Genomic DNA, 16447 nt, shown 5'->3' with positions numbered 1-16447 from the left:
TGTGATGAAAGTGTAATCGAAAATGCCCAATTTTGTAAATTTAAAGTATAAGAAATATGCTTCGGAATGTAGTAGGCGAGAGAGTGAGCCTCTTTGAAACACGAGGTTTAAACCCGACGATTAATCATTTTGCCAGGTGCGCTTCACGCAGCTGATAAAATACTCTGGAATCAAATCTTGTTGCAGTACTACGTAATGTCAGAGCATATGAAACATGTAAATTATCACGTGTTTTCAGTTATTGTGCTTATCTTAATTGCTGAGCAGAGCAGCTACGTCAAGGACCTTGAGTGTGATGCATCCATTTTTGCTGGCTCTCGGACGAATTATATTCAAACCCATAATCTGATTTCGGATTTATCCTCGGTCGGCACCTTGAAACCGCCCCACAAAACACAAGACCACATGTACTGTGCCGAAAGTAAAAAAAACAAATTAAAGATGCGTATCGAAAGTGAATAAAAGGCGCAGAGGAGGGATAATTCAGATTCGTCGATCGAAGCCCTCGGCTGAACGAACACCCGGCTAGGATTTGAAAGATTCGTCCATCGCTTGCTTCATTGCCCAATGGACATGCGACCTGTGGACTGGAATTTGGGAACGGCATAGTTCGCGGAACACCAACTTCCGTCCAGGAAAGAAGAATTGCGTCTATTGAACGGATGCAGCACGTCTATGGAAACATGGAGAAGCCTCAGGAGTAGCGGCAGTAAAGGGGAGCCGCAGGGCAGCAAGGCTGTTGTTAGTTTGGTCGCTTTCCCCCTCTCAATCTGCCGATTCACAGCCACACTCCAGCGTTCTCGCATTCCCGCTGATTCTCCAAGCCTAGCATCACCCACAAGTCGCTATGGCTACCGCTCAGCTTTCAAGTACGATTTCCGCTCAGATTCTTTCGAGAAGTGGGAGCTATGGAGTGGAAGGAAATTGTTACGAGTCGCAGTTGGGGCAGCGGTTTGTATCTTTTAGGCCCACTGGCATTTCAAGTGCCTCCTCTCCTGGATCTTCGTCCATTCAAGGATTCAGGTTGCGTCAGTCCTTGTTTGAGGGGGACAGGGGCAAGGGGCGGTGTTCATGGCGCGTCGAGGCGGCGGCTGGTGTGGACGAGCGAATAGCAGAGGCGGAAGTGGGGAAGAGGGGAAGCGTCATTGTGATTGATAACTATGATAGCTTCACTTATAACCTATGTCAGTACTTGGGAGATTTAGGGTGCAAGATAGAGGTTTATAGAAATGACGAAATTACTGTTGAAGAGCTCAAAGCGAAGAAGCCGCGGGGTGTTCTGATTTCTCCGGGGCCAGGGACTCCTCAAGACTCAGGGATTTCGCTGCAGATAGTGAGAGAGCTTGGTCCTACCATTCCCTTGTTTGGTGTTTGCATGGGTCTGCAGTGCATGGGGGAGGCGTTTGGAGGGAAGATTGTTCGTGCGCCGAACGGAGTAATGCATGGCAAAACGTCCCCTGTTTTCCATGATGAGAAAGGCGAACCTGGGCTGCTGGACGGTCTTCCCAGGTATTTCATCGTGCTATGGTAGTTACTGTTGTCTCCCCCCCCCCCATATTTCCTATTTTTCTATTTAAACAAATTTTAGTACCTCCCAAATGTGTTGAATCGACTTTTGAGAAGTGCGTGGGGGTTGATTCCTGCATTGCTTTCCTTGTATACACACACCATCAAGTACGTAGATCGTGTCTGTGAAGCCCTGTATTTTGGCATTGGAATAATCTTTTTAACAAAGAAGATCCATCTTTTAGTTTCTCATAATGTTGAACAACGTACTTAAGGATTTAGAAAGTGTGTTTCGTTGCTTCTCTTGTTAGAATGGCGTTATGTAGCCTGTGCTGTGTTCTTCTTTTTAGCTGGATGAACTGTACAATGTTTCACAACTGTAGCCTAGTTGATCGTGCATATTTGCGTCATGACTCCCGGCAAGTTGATGTGTTTTTTTCTTGCTTTTGAATCCCTTCAACCTGTATTTGGTGGCTCGGACAGTAACTGCTACGATATACGTCAGTCTTTAGTAAGTAATATGTTCCTTTTTCTCTCGCCTCACGTATGTCATATTTCCTGAGATAGTTTTTTAATTTTCGCTCTGTGGTTTCTTGTAGTCCTTTCACTGCGTGCCGCTATCACAGCTTGGTCATAGAGGAGGCCACATTTCCAGCGGACCAACTTGAGGTTACAGCATGGACTGAGGACGGGCTTGTGATGGGAGTCCGTCACAAAGTCTACAAGCACATTCAAGGAGTGCAATTTCATCCTGAGAGCATCCGAACTCAAAACGGGATGCAGATCGTCGGAAACTTTCTTAAGATTTTAGATAGAAAGGAGGCGGCTGACAAGGAAGGAGTTGAAACACAAATTTTGGAGAGTGTTTGAGTGATGAGTGATACTGGGATCCTTTTTTCTGGGAAAGATTGCCAGCAGCAGTAAGCTTGCTTTTGTTAGATTCCTCTCCCTACAGCGTGTACCTCCTCGAATATGCACTCAAGCAAGCCTAGAGGTTGCTGCTATAGATTTCTCGGTAAGACAGGGTATTATTGAGGCATTTTTTGCGCTTCCAGATGGAGCTACTACCACAAGTATCTATCCTATTATTATCTTTAACTTCGATGGATTTGCCATGATCACTGAGGTACGTCGAAGTTGTGATTGGACTTGTAGTGATCACTTCCAGAGCGAGCTATCAAACTGGTGCCTAGAGGAGCAACGCAAGGAGTGCTGAATTATTCTAATGATCTCATTTAGCCTAAGTTTTCCGTCAAACATAGTGATGTTTTTAAGTTCATCTCGTTAGTGAAACATCTCAAAGAAGGTACACCATTAAATTATTGCAGGGGTTGTGATGACTTTATTTAATAGTTGACCTCTTCAATTGAGAACGCATTGCTCTCCTTTTGTATAGTTTCAATCATATCAAAGCTCTATTTGTTCTCTGTACCTTAAGCCTTGTGTAAGGCATTTAAATAATCTCTTCCACGATTAAGATGGTAGTTATGTCGCCGGTTGCAACTTCCAAGATGTCCTAATGCTATAGTTCTCATTCACAACTCAGGAGGTTTGTTGTTTTATGTTTTTGAAAGTGACGAAGGAAATTGTTTACTTTTCGCTTTGTGTCTGTGTATTTTAGAATAGTACCTTAACTTCTTACACAATGGTGTCTAATTTGTTATTCTTGTGTATCACGAGCGTTAATCGGTTTGGACGTCGGACCCTTTTAACCAATCTCAATTGCTTCTGTTCTAATCCACGCGTCCCACGAATGGCAGGTCAAATACCGATTATTGCCCGACTCTAATCGTGACAGTCACTGAGACTAATAACGGGAGGTCACTATCTTGTGACGTTCTCGTTATTTTAAAATCTGTATAATGGCAATCCCTTTCTGCACCACGGCGAACTCATGATGATTCTTATCGAGTCCTGCTCACCAACTTTATCACAAGACCCTACGGATCTAACTATGATGACCAAAAGCTTGTTCTACGCATGCATGAGTCCCTTCGTTTGGGAGATTTTAGAATTCTTAGGAACTCACACGTTGTCCATAAATTTTAACACCGGGCAACATAGGATGTTGACATGTAGTCACAAATTTAGAAAAACCGACTTCAAAAGGTTGCCCACGTAGACAAAACAACTCGAACGCAGAAATCCAGGCGACCGGTGAAATTGGAACATTCACAACAAAGCGAGAAGAGGTTCAAAAAAACCGCAGAGTAAACCCTATGCGCCAGAGGGGAATGGGAGATCCACGGGATTCGGAGATGAAAAGGCATCGCGCGAGTAAAAACAAAGAGTGCGGGGAGCAAGGGCATCCAGAAGAGTTTCACTGAGATCTACAGTGTAACTCAGAAAGGGAGCCACTGGTACAAATGCCAGCTTTGCAACGCAGAACGAACGCGGGAGAGCTAACAGATCCGGGCTCAAAATCTCCTTCTTCTACCTCTCAAGCCGTCCACAACCCTCATTCTCCATTCTCGCACTATTCTCCTCAAACCAGTTGCATCTGCGGTTCCCTCCATCTCCAACCCTACGGCTTTCGTGCGAGCTTATTTGTTGCCTATACTAAGGTTAAACCCACTCACTTTGTTGCCTATACTTTGCTTTGCTATTTGGTTGCTTTCGTCTTCGCTTTTGTTCTTTGGTTTATCTCAAGTGCACATGTTCTCGCGACGCTGTGCCGCTGTAGGGGCTGGTGGGCTTATAGACCTGAGCACCGAGGCGTGGGTTTGCTTCGACTGGCTGTGGTTGTTAGCAAGGTGTTCTCGTAAGGTAGTTGTGTTCAGAGCTAGATCTTGTGACGGTGATGCGAAAAATGCGTTCATCAGAGTTAAGTGATAGAGGGGCTTTTCGTGAGATCTGCTTCTGTGATGGATCTGCTGTGAAAGCGGTCCGCGTTCTCCTTTATCTTCAGCTCTGTGTCTGATGTTTGGGAAATGCATCCTTTGGATACGGTGCGATTCAGGCTGTATATTGAATCCCCGAGTTTTGGAAATCTTTATGACCTCACTTAATCCGAAAGCTAATGGGCTGTATTGAGTGAGGCTAATACACATCTCTCCATACCGCGCTTCGGTTTCGACTCGTCTTACCGACCACATTGATTCACATGCGGAGACATCAGTGTTGGATCACTTACAGTCTGACCTAAATAGCACGTGTGCTACACATAGTTTCAATGCCAGTAACAGTCTTTTGATGTGCAGAGTATTTCTTCTCCATGGCTGGAGAGGGTGAGGATGTCCAGCCTTTGGTGTGCGACAATGGATCCGGAATGGTGAAGGTATGATATTAACTGTTTTGATGATGCATTTGTATTCTCCCTATGTGATGAAGTGGCTTGCAATAAAATGCAGTTCTAAAGCATGTCATGGGCCAAGCTGGGTCGTTATCGTCTTCTTCACATCGTGGTATCTCTGTGATCGGCACAAAACCTAAAATGTTGGTATTGTGCGGATTTTATGCAGGCTGGTTTCGCTGGAGATGACGCCCCCCGCGCCGTGTTTCCGAGCATCGTGGGACGGCCGAGGCACACTGGTGTGATGGTCGGTATGGGACAGAAGGACGCGTATGTCGGCGACGAAGCTCAGTCGAAGAGGGGTATCTTGACGCTGAAGTACCCGATCGAGCACGGAGTGGTGACGAACTGGGACGACATGGAGAAGATCTGGCACCACACGTTCTACAACGAGCTGCGTGTGGCACCGGAGGAGCACCCAGTGCTGCTGACGGAGGCCCCGCTGAACCCGAAGGCGAACAGGGAGAAGATGACTCAGATCATGTTCGAGACGTTCAACGTGCCGGCGATGTACGTGGCGATTCAGGCAGTGTTGTCGCTGTACGCGAGTGGGCGGACGACGGGTATTGTGTTGGACAGCGGAGACGGTGTGACGCACACAGTGCCGATCTACGAGGGTTACGCGCTGCCGCACGCGATCCTGCGGTTGGACCTGGCGGGGCGCGACTTGACGGACGCGCTGATGAAGATCTTGACAGAGCGAGGGTACTCGTTCACGACGACGGCGGAGAGGGAGATCGTTCGGGACATGAAGGAGAAGCTGGCGTACGTGGCGCTGGACTTCGAGCAGGAGTTGGACACGGCACGGAGCAGCTCGTCGTTGGAGAAGAGCTACGAGCTACCGGACGGACAAGTGATCACGATCGGGGCGGAGCGGTTCAGGTGCGCGGAGGTGCTGTTCAACCCGTCGTTGATCGGGATGGAAGCTGCGGGGATCCACGAGACGACGTACAACTCGATAATGAAGTGCGACGTGGATATCCGAAAGGATCTGTACGGGAACATTGTGCTGTCGGGAGGATCGACGATGTTCCCGGGGATCGCAGACCGGATGAGCAAGGAGATCACGGCACTGGCACCGTCGAGCATGAAGATCAAGGTGGTGGCACCTCCGGAGAGGAAGTACAGTGTGTGGATCGGAGGGTCGATCTTGGCCTCGCTGAGTACGTTCCAGCAGATGTGGATCGCGAAGAGCGAGTATGACGAGTCGGGTCCATCGATTGTGCACAGAAAGTGCTTCTAAGCTAGTGCATACCTGTCTCCTGAAATGCTATCACACCTTGTCAGGTGGGGTTATGGAGTTTATTTGTAGTAGCTGAGCAGCTCGAAGAGGCCAGTGAGAGACTGATTTTTCAGGGGTTGCAAGGGAATGGTTACTCGAGTAAAGAGCCAGCGCTGTCGAGACCTTCTTGGTGCAATTCCATCTTTGAAAGTATGCATCACAAGTTAGATTCGTGGCTTTTGAGCTTGTCCTCATTATTTTGCCTACCATTTATGTTTTTGTGGATTTAGCATCCGCGGCGTTTAAGTTTTTGTTTTAACATTCTTTCTTGTAGGTTCGGGTAGAATGTTGGGGACATTTTATGCTTGAAGAGCGTCTTGCACTGTCGGACTGTAATGCAATGCTTGTGGACCTCAGCCTGGCCTGCAATACTTGTATATTCGTGAAAACAATCATAGCGACTCTGTGTTATTCTTCCCATGTCATTCACTGGCTCTCGAACTTTGTCGAATGCATCTGATGGGCACGCGTGCAGAAGCCGTTCTTTAACCTCGATGGGATGGATTAGTACGATTTGCTGTCATTTAAAACTATTTGCTATCCGTATTTGTCTTCTGTTCGGAAATTTGTGTAGCTTGTTATTTTATGGTATGTTGTAGGAAATCAGCTTTGGTGAGAAATTTGTTTCATAACGACACAATGGAATGATGAATTAAATTGTTGCCAGACCAATATCGTATGTGTCAATCTGATTCCTCAATGCAGATATGGTTGTGGAGCGTCTGCTGTACCTCCTTGTTTTAACCGCCGTATCTGAACCAACTCGAACGTAGTTTGAAAAATGCACTAAATGATGCATATTCAATCGGTCAAGTCATATTAAACACGCGGTTTTGAAAGGTAGCAGGTGTATATAATATAAACATGTATATCGCAAAGGCCCATTCCTGACATTGGATGGTGCTAATTAAGATCTAATGAACCGTTCCTGGCAATGTATCTATCAAGCAAACTGAAGACACAATGAATCGTTGAGTGTATGTAGAAACACAAAACGATCTTGTATTTCCTTTTCATGTGCCAGAGTGAGCCTCATCGATGTACACTGATAGGACTCAACTTTGATATTTTTTGAAGATTCTTATGCCTGAATAAGGTACTTGGAATCATAGTTCTTTGTCTCATGGCTTAACTTGATTAGATTTGGGGATTTGAACCTTTGTAAGAGGCAATGAATTCAAATATGATTATTGGCAGAGGATGATTGTTTCTTGTAGGCTCCAACTGTTGTGGGTGTCACTGTTTTTTCTCTTTATTGCTACGATTAGCAATCAGCAGTAATGTTAGATGTCACATATTTTTAGGTCTTAATCGTTTCAAATTGAGTGATACGTACAATTCAAGTAATTGTCTACTATTTTCTTCCATAAAGTGCAATTAAAGAAAAAGAGAATGTTTTATTTGCAATAAAAATAATCATGAAAACAAAAAAAGTGCTACTGCAATTTTATTATTGTAATAATAATAATAATAATAATAATAAATATACATGTATATATTTTTTCAAATGGAAAAATTAAAAATAAAAGACTTAATGGTGAATTATTAGAAGATAGTATAATTTTTTTATTAAAATTAATATATTTTTTAAAAAATTTATTATTATTTTGAAAATGAATAACAAATAAATATAATCTTTCATTTTTATTAAGTCCTTCAACATCTACTGCATAAGACTTTTTAAAACAATGATTTACCACTTTTCAATTATGAGTAGGTATGATAAATATGCTCTCTTTATTAGAATGTAAAATATCTACAAGCACAACATGACTAAACTTACTTTAAACATTAAGTTGCTACAATACTTTGCAAATTATTGAAAGACCAAAAATATTATTTTCAATACTTTAAAAAAAATTAATAAGTCATACATGTCATTTCTTCTACTCTATATAATTCTTTATAATTTTTTTATTTTTATTTCATCCATACTAACAAAATACAAAACTTTCACATATTTATCACATGTATATTTTATTCTCAATTAATGTACTTCTGTATCCAACAAATTTTTATTTCAATGCATAATAACGTTGATACATAAATTGATAGCTAAAACTTATTATTGATAGAGCTAAGATACCTTTGCTATGTACAATAAGTTTAAGCTTCATCAATTTCTACTAAGTATTTTTTCTTTTAACACTTTGAGTCTTTTACATACATCCTCAAGACTTTGTCATTGTGAAGAATTCAATGCCCAATATTTTTTTATTAATTCTATATTTTTATTACAATTGAAAGATAACTTTTGTCTTTTAAAATGTTAATCCTATTTGATACTTTTTCTTCATTTATCACACCATTACATAGATATTTGCTTAAAAGAATTATAGAATATATTATTAGAAATAAATATACATTCTTTTCAATAGGACATATCTTTATTGATTCTCTTGTATATTTCAATGCATCTAAAGTTAAATATCTTGAAGCTTTATATATTTAATCATTGCTTTTAGCTTTAGTTTCCTTCTCACATCTATCTTAGGTATACGAAAATTAATCAATTTTACAAAAATACATTAAAATCTATTTTTAAATTTATTATTATTTAAAATATTCAACAAAAAATTATGAGCCTATAGATCTTAATAGATTATTTCTATGTCATGTAAACAATATATTCTTCTTGTAATTTAATAAATATTGTTAATAAAAAATAACATAATATTGATATTTTTGCTCTAATATTTCATTCAAAATTTTTTATATTAATTTTCTAAAAATAAAAAATATCACTTCAATTTTTTCTTACTATATTCTTACCATGCTTATTGGTATCATTTTTTTTAACCTAATGATATTTGATTAGATTTAAATGACTTAATCTATCTATAATGCATGTTACGAACATACACATGTAAGCCAATAATTACCTGTATAAATAGGTAGAAGTAAATAGAAGTAGGTAAAAATAAGTTAATTCTATAATATCTTCTATGAAAGCTTTCTAGAAGCTTAATAGATGTTGCTTTGACTTTATAGGTGTCTTTAATTGACTTTTTGGATTAGAAACATGGTCAACAAGTTGGCCATGTGCCACATAGGATGTTAGCTTGAAAACCAAGCTAACTATGTGGCCTACACATAGAAAAACTTGCCTTGTAAGTCAAGACATGTGTCCTACAAAGTCAACACATATTAGAGGTCCTATAGAATATTGTCACGTAGCCCCTAATTAGGTAGTATATATAAAGACAAGAATGAAGCCTTCTTCACTCTTGTCAATTCTTTTCTTACTTTAAGTTTAATTTCAAGAGTCTCAAATTTTCTTGTCTTTTGGCAATATGTCTTTCTAGTTTCTTTTAATATATGTACTTCCTTATTTCTATTTTGTCACTCTTTCTTTGATACTGATTTCATTGGTTTATGCATCATCTTTTAGTTCATATCCTTGACAGATTGATAAGAGTACTCATACAATATCAAAGCTTTGCCTTGTCTTGATTAAGAGTCGATTACTCCTTTTTTATGATAAGACATAAGCATATTAGAAGTTGAAGATTACCCTCTTCTAAAATGATATTGTTCTAAGTATTTTCTTTATCTTCAAGTCCTTTCTTGTACTTGTCTTCAATGATATTAGATATTTTTTTAAGTGTTATTATGGCAGAGCTTGTTGAATTGAAAAGCGCAATGGTACAAATGCAAGAGCAATTGAAGAGTTGATGCTTGCGATGCATCAACTTAGCTTATCACTACAAGGATCAACAAGAATGGTAGGAAATGAGAATATAGAGATGATTAGAGCTGCTTCAACATTTGTACCAAATCATATCCTTCCACCCATGGTGGAACATCCTTCAAGTGTTAGAAAATCAAGAGTTGTCATGTCCAAGAAGTTTGATGGTACAAGATCCAAATTTCAAAGATTTATTAATCAAGTACAACTTATAATTGAACTTCAACCTCAAAGCTATTCAACTCCAGGATCACAAGTTAGATTCATTGGTATACTTCTTTTAAGTTGAGTACTATGATAGTTTTGATCTTTTCTTGAATGACAAGATCCAATATTAGATTATTTGGAGGCATTTTTGATAGAATTCCAATCCATGTATGGAGAACATGATGCAACTCGTATTACAACCAACAAGATTTGTATTTTATAATAAAGCAATCAATTTGAAACATTATATACTTCACAGTTTCGACAACTTATAACTAATATCAAGTGGAATGATGTTGCACCTATTAGCCAATTTTTTTATGGATTATAATATAAAGTAAAGAAATTGATGCTCAACTTACATGATTCTCAAATATTGAGTCAAGAAATTGACTTTGTTGTGAAATGTGACAATTGACTTTTTGAATTTCAATTTGAGAGTCATATAAATAGACCTCAATGTTACTACAATTCAATGGCAACACCAACATCTCTTCAACACATACATTCAGAAGATAAGGATATGCAAATTGATGTGGTACATTTTAAACCTCTTACTGAGCTAGAAAAGACTCGTTGCCATCAAGAAGGATTGTGCTTATATTATGGAGAACCTAAATATATTACTCAACATTGTCCAAAGAAGCAACAAAATCACAAAATCAAGAGCTTATTGTCAAAGAAGATAATGTGTTAGAAAATGAATTTGTCTAACTATAATTGAAACCATGCAATTGGAATCTTATACAATTTCTAATGAAGGTCCTATCTTCTCTTTAGAACCCTCTCTTTGTTTTATAATAGATGTGTATTTAGGACCTAATAATTATAAAGCCTCTGCCTTCATAGATTCATGAGCCTCAGCTTGTTTTTTAGATGTAGAATTTGTTAAAAGTCATAAAATATCGTTAGTACAAAAAATCAAACTTGTTCATATAGAAGTCATAGATAGTCATTTGTTGTCTTCTGGAGATGTTACTCATATAATACTTTCTATATATCTAGCAATAAATGGTCATAGTAGTTGCATAATCTTTAATATAATTAAATCTCCCTCTTATCCATTTATTTTAGGTTTATCATAGTTAAAAAAGTATAATCCTTGTATAGATTAGATTTCTCGTATCCTTGACTTCTCTAAAAACATAATTAAGAATGAAATTAATCCAATAGAAAGTTACAAGTCTAGTGCAATTAAACCTATGTTTGTAGGTACAAGAGTTTTCTTGCATGCTGCAAAAGAAGGATCACCTTGTGTCATTTACGCCACACTTATTTCTAATGATGTGAAGACTTCAAGTGGCATTCCTAGCCAATATCAATAATTTTAAGATGTATTTGAGAAGAAGAATGTAAATACTCTTTTAGAACATCATCCCTATGACTGCTCAATTGACCTACAAGAATGAATATAACCACCATTTGAACCAATCTATAGTTAATAACAAAATGAATTGGTTGAACTCAAGGAATATATTGAAGAGAATCTGGCCAAGAATTTCATACACCATTCCAAATCACCACTAAGAATTCCAATCTTATTTGTGAAGAAAAAAGATGGATCATTACAGATGTATATTGATTATTAAAGATTCAATAAGATCACTATCAAGAATAGGTATCCTCTACCTTTGATATCCGGATTTCTTGATCAATTGAATCAAGCTAAGATCTACACAAAAATAGATCAAGGGAGAGCATACCATCTAGTACGTATTAAAGAAGGAGATGAATAAAAGACTGTGTTTTGAACTAAGTATGGGCATTTTGAATACAACGTCATGCCTTTTGGACTTACAAATGCACTGGAAGCTTTTCAACATCTAATAAATGATGTTTTTTAGAGTTTTTAGAGGATTTTGTTGTCTATTATCTGGATGACATCTTAATCTATTCCAAGAATATAGATGAACATGAACTTCATATTTATTGTGTGTTACAAAAATTAAGAGATGTGAGACTCTATGCCAAGATAGAAAACTGTGTATTCTACACTACTCAAGTCAACTTCTTAAGATACATCATTTAAAATGATAGACTTATAATGGATCTTAAGAAAGTTCAAACGATTATGGATTTGAAGATTCTAAAAAAGGTAAAAGATGTTCAATGCTTTTTGGACTTTGCCAACTATTATCGGATTTTCATTAAAGACTTCTCTCGAGTTGCAGCTCCACTTATACGTTTGACTTGCAAAGCCAAATTTAAATCAAGCAAAGAAGCTGAAGCATCGTTTAAAACTTTGAAGTGAGCTTTTATTTCTCTATCAATCTTGTAATGCATCAACTTTTCCAAGATATTTTTTAAAGAAATAGACTCATCAAACTTTGCTTTTGGTGCCATATTATCACAAATGGAAATAGATGATAAACTTCACTTAGTAGCTTTTTATTCGAAAAAAAATTTAGCATCCGAGATTAATTATGAAATCCACAATAAAGAGCTTCTTGTAATTGTGAATTCATTTCAAGAATAGCGTCATCATCTAGAAGGTGCTTCTAAACTAATCACCGTATATACGGATCATAAGAATCTCAAGTATTTTATGTCAATACGTATTTAAAATCATTGCCAAGCCTGTTGGAGCATGTTCTTATCAAGATTTGAATTCAAGATCACATATCAACTCGAAAAACAACAAGGTGTATCAAATGCCCTTTCTAGATGTTCTAATCTTAAACCAAAAGAAAGACATGCATCTTTTGATGAACAAAGAAAAATTCTCTTGAAGCTAGAGTATTTTCATCTTTGAGTAATGAAATCAATATTGATTGTTGATTTGACCTTTGTGAAACAAATCCAAATAAGTATGTCTTTTGATCTTCTTATTCACAATATCAAGAATCCTTCATCTAAGTCCCAAGATTCTTCTTAGTTTGACTTCAAAAACAACCTACTCTATTTTGAAGACTAATTATATGTTCCAAAAGGAGAAGCACAATTACGTGTTCTTCAAGTACATCACAACTTTCTAGTACCATGACATTTTGGATACAACAAGACTTTGGAGCTTATATCCAGAGATTTTTTGTGGCCACAAATGTAGAAGGGTGTAAAAGACTTTGTTCAATCATGCAACATTTGTTCAAGATCAAAAACTCCTCATCATCGATCTTATAAACTTCTTCAACCATTACCTATTCTTGAACAACCATGGCCTTTTGTTTCTATGGATTTCATCATGGATCTTCTAATCTGGAGTTTTTATGACTTTGTATTCGTGATAGTAGATTGTTTTATCAGGATGGCACAATTTTTTTCACATACAAAATCTATCATGAGTGAAGTAACAACTAAACTCTTTCTTGACAATATCTATCGCTATCATAGATTATCCAAGGATATTATATCAGATAGAGGAACTCAATTTGTATCAAGATTTTGGCAGATTCTTTTTAAGATTTTAAATGTAGATATAAAACTACCTTTGGCATTCCATGACCAAACTGATGAACAAATGGAGTATGTTAATCAAGTTTTGGAGTAGTATTTAAGATGTACCATCAACTACCAACAAGATGATTAGACAACTTTTTTGCCATTGGTAGAGTTTGCTTATAATAACATGGTACATTCTTCTACAAAATAAACACCTTTCTTTGCCAATTATGGTTATCATCCACGATTTAATACTTTTGACTTTTCAAAAGCTGATAATCCTATGGCGAAAGATTTGAGAAATCATTTATTAGAGTTATATGCAACAATGAAGAGGCAATTAAAAGAAGCTCAAGAACAACAAAAGACCAATGTAGATGTCTATCAAATGAAACAAATACCATTTTCTATAGATGATAAGGTATGGTTACTTCGTCGCAATATCAAGACCACTCGTCCTTGTGACAAGTTGGACTATCATAGACTTGAACCATTTTTTATTACTGTACAAATCAATCTACTTGCATATCGTTTACACCTACTAGAGTCAATAAAAATCCATTCAGTATTCCACATGTCTCTTCTTGAACCATACAAGATAGTGGACATACGAAGAAGAAAACAAGCTCCATCTCCTCCTATAAAAATGGACAATAATAAAGAGTTTGAAGTGGAAGAAGTCCTAGATTCAAGGCAACACTAAAATAAATTGGAATATCTTATCTATTGGCACGGATATGATATTAGCGAATACACATGAGAGCTAGTAAAGAATCTTGTAAATACAATAAATGCAATGGAGGTTTTTTTATCAACGACACCCATTAAAATCAAAATAAAAACCTTCCTTACAAAAGAAACAAGATCTAGGCAAAATAACATTCTACTTTCAATCCTTGTTTGAAGCTTCTTTGTAGTTATGATGCTAAGGAGATGGAAAACCAACAACTAGTAGATTCAACTAAAGAGCCTTTGTTTTCCAACTTATAAGACAAGACATTGAAATTATCAAAACCTACAAGACAATGCAATTGAGATGAAGATCCTCAAAAATGAAATATTTTTCGTCAAATAGATGGCGAGATATAAAGCTTTTAGTATCATGACCTTGGAAGAGACTCCCGATGTTTGGTAATTTTATTAGAGGTAGGAACTACTCTCGATAGTGTTCCAAATATTTTATTTGAAGGAAGATATGAAGGCCTCAACAACAATCAAATAATAGGATAGTCTTCTCGCCCTAATATAAAACATTATCGATGGTTGAGGGGCCCTATCAATCAACTTTGAAGAGAATAAAGATTTGGATATGTAACAAATATAATTCGTCCCATCATAGATTTCCTCAACATATGATTATCGCTCTTTGTAGAACTTGTTGTCGTGTTGCAACACAACTATATGGTGAAAATATAAATGAAAAAGATTTATTAATATTTAGTCATCTTGGATGTTAGAAATAGTAGTCAATTCTAGTGCCAATATTCAAGGGCCAGTTAATTTCACCTCATTGCAGCTGTACCACCGAACGTGACAATAGCGTATGCTCCACCGATGTCATCAAACCAAGTATCCTCCTTACCAACGAGACGACCAGGATCATTTTCTAATCCTACATGGAACAAGCCTAGTAGGTATATATCGGTGGAGATACCCGATATGCCTGATGGAGGTATAAGAATACTACTTCGTTGTTACCATTGCAAACAAAATGGTGATTATGCTAGTGAATGTTCCAATTCCAGAGTCAGTGATAATTACGCTCTAGTGTGTGGGAATAGCAAGTAGTCGGGGCATACTTATCAACAATATAATGCTTAGTTCAATTTCAATAATCGGGATTAACAGATATAAAGCCAAGGAAAAATTGAGGAGATAAATTGAGGTCCTCAAGATTCTTCGATAAATCGAGTGGAATGAGTCCAAGCCGTTCTTACCAAGAGTTGGCAAAAGAGAAAAAGACCAATTCAATATTCGGATGAGTCTGATGTGAAGGGCCAATTTGACCCAATTATTGGGACATCCAATCTAGGTCCTATTACGGACTTCTTACCCAGTATGAGACCAGACTCAGTTGGGCAACCCAATGAGGTCCTGAATACGGAGGCTTCAGTTCCATTTCAAATTGTTTTGTTCTTTATGTCATTTCAAGGAAACGTCATTTCCATGGAAAGATCCTCTTAGAGGCGAAAATTCCATGGATGAGGGTTTGCTGTTCCAATTCGGAGTTCAGGGCGGAAGAATGGGGGATCTCGCGGAGTTAAAGGAAAGAAGAGGAAAAAGAAGAGGACATTCAGAGATCGGGATTTTGGGATCGGAGAGTTAGCTTCAAGCTCCTTCGACAGGTGTAGAATTGGATTTCATAGGGTTTGGGATGACTTTTGTAATCATTGTTGAAAGTTTGTTTTTATATTGGTGATTTGGATTTTTTTTGCATTAAAGTTAAGGCTGGTACTTTTGACTGTTTTGTGAAGTTAGAGAAATTTCTGCAGTTGAAATTTAGAGGTATCTAGAGGGTTGAGTATGCCGAGTGCATGCAAAAGTTTGTGTTAATCTTACAAAACAGATAGAGGATATTTAACCATTAGTGTAAAGAGATATCAAAAGTTAGCAGATTAGGGTTGTTTAGGGTTTCTATAATATATGAGGATCTACCAGCTGGAATAAGGTGATTTTTGGCATGGTAAGTCGAGGACTTTTAGGCGATGATCAAGATATATTAGTGTGGATTTACGGCATTTTTTTGCAACTTGTAAGTTAGATTAGATTGAAACTTCTTGAGTATTTAGAAGGCTTGCAAAGACATTAGTGGTAGAAGTTTACAACAATCAGATGGTCAGATTGAGAATTACAGCTTGCCAAAGCTCGCTGTCTAGGATTAAGATTAAAACTAAAATAAAATAAAATAAAAAATAAAAATTAACAAATAACAAAAGACTTTATGCTTATAATATCTTGAATTTATTAAAAATAGTGTTTCTAAGCACTCTGTATTGAGATTAAGCATTTATATTGAAATCATTCTCAAGCAAGATAGTACGTAATACAACATCGTCCCTAGAAAGGGAGGTAATGTCACGGACATACACATGTA

At 37.5% G+C, this 16447-nt stretch overlaps 2 protein-coding genes across 2 annotated transcripts; both read left to right on the top strand.

Moving 5' to 3' along the window:
* Nucleotides 1-354: 354 nt before the first annotated feature.
* LOC112280575 (anthranilate synthase beta subunit 2, chloroplastic) lies at nt 355-2990 on the top strand. Its single transcript, XM_024516212.3, has 2 exons — nt 355-1509; nt 2106-2990. The coding sequence occupies exons 1-2, from the start codon at nt 848-850 to the stop codon at nt 2374-2376; spliced, it is 933 nt and encodes a 310-aa protein (XP_024371980.1). The 5' UTR covers nt 355-847; the 3' UTR covers nt 2377-2990.
* Nucleotides 2991-3978: 988 nt separating this feature from the next.
* Nucleotides 3979-6505, top strand: LOC112280574 (actin). Its single transcript, XM_024516211.3, has 3 exons — nt 3979-4070; nt 4707-4783; nt 4968-6505. Exons 2-3 carry the CDS (start codon nt 4721-4723, stop codon nt 6039-6041), a joined length of 1137 nt encoding a protein of 378 aa, XP_024371979.1. The 5' UTR covers nt 3979-4070; nt 4707-4720; the 3' UTR covers nt 6042-6505.
* Nucleotides 6506-16447: the final 9942 nt, after the last annotated feature.

Source organism: Physcomitrium patens, chromosome 3 (genome assembly GCF_059467195.1).
Source record: "Physcomitrium patens ecotype Gransden chromosome 3, ASM5946719v1, whole genome shotgun sequence".
Lineage (NCBI taxonomy): Eukaryota > Viridiplantae > Streptophyta > Bryopsida > Funariales > Funariaceae > Physcomitrium > Physcomitrium patens.
This window is presented reverse-complemented; position numbering and strand designations above follow the sequence as displayed.

Coding starts and splice junctions, on each gene's coding strand:
- LOC112280575 (XM_024516212.3), top strand. CDS start 848: ATGGCTACCGCTCAGCTTTCAAGTACGATTTCCGCTCAGATTCTTTCG. Junction 1,510..2,105: donor CTGCTGGACGGTCTTCCCAG/GTATTTCATCGT, acceptor GGTTTCTTGTAG/TCCTTTCACTGCGTGCCGCT.
- LOC112280574 (XM_024516211.3), top strand. CDS start 4,721: ATGGCTGGAGAGGGTGAGGATGTCCAGCCTTTGGTGTGCGACAATGGA. Junction 4,784..4,967: donor ATGGATCCGGAATGGTGAAG/GTATGATATTAA, acceptor GATTTTATGCAG/GCTGGTTTCGCTGGAGATGA.